Here is a 6283-nt window from a genome sequence, read left to right on the forward strand (position 1 = left end):
AACATTCTCATAGTTGTAGCTGTGTGGATGTGAATAAAAGTACGTATAAAGTTTGGCTTTGGCACTAAGGCGGGTCTAGATTTGAAAGAGTTGAGCGAAGAATGGAAAGTTGTGAAAAGTTACATAGGAAACAAGTAGATTGGATCAAGATCTTCAAAAAAAATGTGTGTCCATCTTCTGGGCTTGTTTGATCCCAGTATATTAATTTTCCCTCTACATTCATAAGTGTAGGGAATTAATTTTCCAATAACTCTGGGGCTGGGTACAGAAAACAATGACTGGACCAAAGGAATTCTCTAGATTAGCATCTAGTGAATCTCATTCTGCTGTTTGTGATCTCACACATGAAGGTGTTATTAAAATAGCTTTAAAAGATACATATCTCTACACTAAAAGGAGAGGCCTTCCTAACTTTTCCTAAGTGGAGATTGGCTTTCTTCGCAAAGCTTTGCGCAGAGCATCTTTGACCTCCTTGTTTCTCAGGCTGTACACCAAAGGGTTCAACAGGGGTGTGATGACAGTGTAGGTCACTGAGATGAGTCTGTCCTGCCCCAGGAAACTCTGGGACTTGGGCTGGAGGTAGATGATTGACGTGCAGCCATAGTGGATGGTGACCACTGTGAGGTGGGAGGCACATGTGGCAAAGGCCTTCTTCCTACCCTCTGTTGAAGCAATCTTAAGAATGGTGGAGATAATGAGGACGTAGGAGATGAAAACCACACACATGGGTAGAATAAGGACAAAGACACTGACAACAAAGTTGATGATCTCATTGACAGTGGTATTTGTGCAGGCCAGTTTCAGCAGGGGTCTCACATCACAGAAGAAGTGGGAGATGACAAAGCCATCACAAAAGGGCAAACTAAACACAGACATTACCTGGACAATGGCCATGCTCAAGCCAATTCCCAGTGATCCCAAAGCCAGCTGGACACAAGCCCTCTTGCCCATGATAAGTGAATACCTTAAGGGATTGCAGATGGCCACATAGCGGTCATATCCCATGGCCATAAGTAAGAAGCAGTTGTTGATGCCAAAAGTTAGATAGAAGAAGAGCTGGGTGGCACAGTCTTCAAAGGAAATCATTTTCTGAGGACACAGAAGACCATAAAGCATACGAGGAATGATGACCACAGTGTAGCAAGTGTCAGAGATCGACAGTATGCTCAGGAAAAAGTACATGGGAGTATGAAGGTGACGGTCCAGGAGAATAATGGTCACAATAATCACATTGCCAGACAGTGTCACCAGGTACAACAGTAGAAAAACAACAAAAAGGACAAGCCTGTGCTGCCACCCAAAACTGGAGAAACCTTCAAAGAGGAATTTGGTAACAAAAGTGTAATTAGGCTGTGGCATCAGCATTGTAGCTGGTCCAGGTTTGAAGGAGATGAGAACAGAAAGGAAAAATAGGATGAGTCAAACATGAAGCACATCAGCCTGGACCAGCATGGTCAGTCCAGAGAGTGTCCAGCCTGGAGCACTGCTGCAGACCCTGGGGTTCATTGGCGGTCAGCTAGTTGTTCTCAGTCTTCTTTGCCCACCCTCTTCTTTGATACTGTAGGAGTGTGCACCCAGGATGTTACCACTGAGGGCATGGGCATCAATAAGAGGGAGAAAAGAAATACATTAGAAGAAATTTGTGGAAAAAGCTAGCTGATTATAAGTTCTTGTTTATATTTCCAGAAATGGAATTGCTGGCATATGGTACTTCTATTATTAATTATTTAGTTAGTTAGTTAGTTTTTTTTTCCGGTACCGGGAACCGAACTCACAACCTCACACTTGCCAGGCAAGCGGTGTGCCACTGAGCTAAATCCCCAGCCCCTCTATTATTAATTATAAGAGCTACTTTCTTACTGTTTTCCATGGGGCTGCACCACTTTACATTTACACCAACTGTGTATAAGTGCTCCTTCTCTCCAAACACTATCTAGCACTTGTTGTCCATATATATATATATATATATATATATATATATATATATATATATAGTATTTCATCCTATTGGGAGGTGATATTGTGATTCACATTTGCATTTCACTAATGAGAGCATCCTTTCATGTAACTGAATTGAAAATTGCAATCATGACCTTAAAGACATACTTGTACATTCATGTTCATTGTGGCACCATGCATACATAGCAGAAAATTATGGAATCATCTGATATGTCCATTGCCAACTGAATAAATAAAAATGTGGCATATATCTGAATGGAATTCAGTTGTAAAAAAGAAAATTCTGCCATGTTCACAACAATATGGACAAACCTGGTAGGTATTGTGCTAAGTAATATAAATTAGGAATGCAAAGACAATTATTGCATAATTACGTCCATAAGAGTTAGTTAAAATATTCAACTAATGGTTATCAACCACAAAAGTGGGGGAAATGGATAGATCTTGCTCTGCAAAAAAAAAAAATTTCTGGTATGCAACATGATTCGGTTCTTGAAATTTGCTATGCAGCATGATAATTAATCCAACAATACTACATTTTAAATTTTAAAAAATTTCAGAATATAGGCCTCAGCCTCAAACAACAAAGCAGAAGATGAAGCTACAAGGACATTTTGAAGGAGATAGGCGTGTCTTTCATAGGCTTATGTTCAAACTCATCAAATGTATATGTTAACCATATTCAGGTTGTTAGATAGTGATTATACCTCAGGAAAATTATTTAAAGAAAGAACTACTTGGCCGTTGGAGAGCTGGGTTTAGATCAGGGAGAAACAGGTGAAATACTGAAAGTGCCCAGGTCTTTAGCTCCTCCTCAACACATCTTGAATTATTTCCCCAGTGGTCCGGTGAGACTGATACCCTACCAACGCTGCCAGTAGCATTCAATACCAAGTCCTCTGCAAGGTCTCTGCAATGGCTTTTCCTACCCAGGACCCTCATCTAGACAGATACCCTGTAAGATCATGAGAAATGTTTTCCTATGTCACTGCCATAGGTTTTTAGCTTGTCTCCTTGAATTCGGGCCACAGGAAGGAAGGGAAAATAAATGAAAGCTGAAAGTGGACCTACTTACCTCTTCCCTGTTCCACCCAACACAATACCAGTGCCTCGTAAAACATGCTGCTCTCTCTCTCACTTCCTTATACTTTCTACCAACACCCAGCTTCTAACAAACATCATTGCCTCTGATCACTGAAATGATCTACCTAATCACCCTCTTTCCTTTGGTCTTAGTCTATGTCTTCTGCTGAATACCGTCATTGTGTTCTTTTCAAACAGCTACTTGTTTAACATTTCATCATAAATTCTTTCAATAGTTCTTCAAAATTTGAAGCACAATATTCAAACTCATTTGTAAGTTGTTTACAGCAATATAACACAGTTACTATGAGGGTTGACATATTTGAAGAATTTGAACTGGTACTTGACACAAAACCCTTATTAAATAATTTTAGGGGTAGTTATTCCTTTTTATTTTTCATAAAATGTCAGATTTTCATTTTAAATATATTTGCAGTAGTAGGGATTGAACCCACTGAGCTACATCACCAGCCACCCCATCCTCTTTTTAAATGTTTTGTTTTGAGACAGTCTTGCTAAGCTGCTTGGGCTGAGTTTGTACTTGTAATCTTCTGTCTCAGCCTCCCAGAGTGCTCAAATGAATCACTTTAAATTTATAGCAGGAGTAGCATAGCAGTGGAGCAGTGGGATTCATTCTAACATTCGTAGTAGTAAACCATCTTTTGATTACCCTAGTCTTGATTGTATAAATTTTATCATTTCTCATCCATTTGCTCACATAGACTTTTTCATGCTTCACTGAAATCTTTCTGAAGGTGCTTTGAGCAGATTCATGCACTGCTATGGCTACTACCCTAATATAGGTAGAATTAGATAGAGCACAATATTCCTCTCTGCCTCTAATACCCTGTTGATAATGCTCAACATTTTATTCTCCCTTGGGTCACTATAGCTTCTGCAACTAATGTAACTAGGAAAACGCTAATATAACTGGGACTATCCAGATCCTGTCTGGTATATAACTGATAATTTGGAGCCCATTACCATATGTTTAGTGTGCATTCCATTTGGATATGTTGAAATTCATACATTTTATTCTTATAACTTAATTCTCTTAACCAAAAAAGCCTTACTTATGCCTTTGGCTTAGATTCAATTTCTTTTCTCCTCCAGACTATTTGTCAGCTCTAAATTAATAACACCCTAAAAAAAACCCTCTTTCTCAGTACTATTATGTGGGAGACTCTTAACAGAACAATCAGTATAGAGGTACAGGGAGAACTAGGTAAAATTTAAAACATAGGTAGGAGTAGGATTACTCATCTAGAATCTAGAAATGGAGGTAGAGAAGAAAAGATGAGAGATAATAAAATAGGGTGTGTACAGATGGACGGAAACCACAGAATTCAGTTAATGTTTTTGAGTTTGAGGTTTTTATTGCCTTTCCTCTCTTTCAAATAAGTGACAAGGCAAGTGATAGAAGACTTGTCCCTAACCCAATTCAAGATGACTATACTATATACTAGTTCATTTTTTTGTAGAGAAAGGAACATATTCACCAGATCATTTCCTGGAGTTTTAATAACCTTCTGAGAACTTGGGTTTGCTTAACGCTTAATTTGTCTTAATCTTACCAGGAATAACCATGTCTTCATCAACCCAATGTGCTCAGTAGTCACAGCTGTAAGTGTTGTGTTAAAGCCTGGCAAAGAGGGCCAGAGATATAGTTCAGCAGCACAGCACCTGCCTGGCAAGTGCAAGGTCCTGAGTTCAATTCCCAGTACCAAAAATTTAAAAATAAATAAATAAATAAAGCCAGGAAGAGACAGATTATCAAGGTGGACTTGGCTCCTGCAGACTTTAGATTGATAAAGAGCCTTGGGATAAACTCCAGTGAAAGGCCTTTCAAGTGTTTTATGTTGCCCTTTTCTACATTAAACTATTGATTTACATGTACAAATTCTCATATTCTTCACTCTCAGACACATGTTTTGCTTCTTGTGTAGACTGCCACTGGCTATGTGATGACTGAGTACAGGCTCTAACACACACTCACCAACCCAGCAGATAAAAAAAGCAATACTCACCTGGTACATCATTTCTATGGTCTTCTGGAAAGTTGTGCTCCTGACTACAGCACATCCACCACTCTGGAAATTTGACTGTGTGAAACAGTGGATTCTAATCCACTGTTCTAATGTACTAATTCTAATGTACTAATTCTAATGTACTAATTCTTATGAAATATTTCTAAGATGTTTGTCATTGTTCTCTGTAAAATAAAAAAAAAAACAACAGTTGTTTACCTCTAGATAACTTTGTGGAAATATGCTATTATATGAATAGTTGGTGAGTTTCTTAATCAGAGGGTCAGTGAAGTCTTATCGAGCAGCTCTATGGTTTAACAGGAATTCCTTATTTGGTAATAAATCTCTAGACACCCCCCAGAATGTTACACCTAAAAACAATACACAATGAAGAAGGAAATGATGTCTGTCTCAGAGGTTGCAGCAAGGAGAGGAAAAGTCACGTTAAATTCCTTCAGATTTTCCTAGGTCCCATATGATGAAAGAAGTGTACATTCTGGATTGGGGGTTCTTAATAAAGTACCAATCCCTTGTCTCAAATGCTGGATCTCTCTCTCTGAAATGCAGCTGATATTCCCAAATGATCAAAGGCAAAAACACAATCCAAACAGCTGAGTACCTGGAGACCTCATTATCAAGTCAGCTCATTACCCCATCCCCAAACCCATAATGGTAGAACACTTGGGAGGACAGAGTGAGCTAAGCTGTTAGGAGCATCTCTGTGGATGAAAAGCCTAATTTTCTATTTTGGGGTGGATTTTGTCATGCTAGGATCCATGCCGCATTTTCTGTGCCTTTTTCCAGTCGCAAGGAAGGGGCACTTAACAACTTATAGAATAACTCTTCATCTATGAGAAAGGAAAAATAACAGTTTCCAAGAGGGGTTTAAGCAGAGACATTTGCTGCCAGAAACACACAGTGATGACCTTCAGGTACTCTGACACATGAAGCCAGTTTGATATTTCTGATAGAATCATCAATTCTGTCCCTAAGTTCCGTTGTATGAACTTTACACTATTAAACTGGTATTTGTTATCTCTTCTGTGCTTTTCAGAGGACCTAAATTCATTTTGGAATCTTTCGCTCAATTTGGCCCCTGGCCCCAACTCTGGCAGATCATCCTCCATATATTAAATTTATCTCATTATCTATAGCCCAAATAGATTTTCACATGTGTCTATAGTCTTAATATATATATATAAAGAATTAAAAAA

At 38.7% G+C, this 6283-nt stretch overlaps 1 protein-coding gene across 1 annotated transcript; it reads right to left on the minus strand.

The window, feature by feature from the left end:
• Positions 1 to 417: 417 nt before the first annotated feature.
• Positions 418 to 1359, minus strand: LOC102006233 (olfactory receptor 10J4-like). Its single transcript, XM_005400170.1, has one exon. It carries the CDS (start codon positions 1357 to 1359, stop codon positions 418 to 420), a length of 942 nt encoding a protein of 313 aa, XP_005400227.1.
• Positions 1360 to 6283: the final 4924 nt, after the last annotated feature.

The sequence above is a fragment of the Chinchilla lanigera genome, unplaced genomic scaffold (assembly GCF_000276665.1).
Source record: "Chinchilla lanigera isolate Chin_1 unplaced genomic scaffold, ChiLan1.0 scaffold00067, whole genome shotgun sequence".
NCBI classification, from domain to species: Eukaryota; Metazoa; Chordata; class Mammalia; order Rodentia; family Chinchillidae; genus Chinchilla; species Chinchilla lanigera.

Excerpts from the sequence above, each read along its gene's own strand:
- LOC102006233 (XM_005400170.1), bottom strand. The coding sequence starts at position 1,359 with ATGCCACAGCCTAATTACACTTTTGTTACCAAATTCCTCTTTGAAGGT.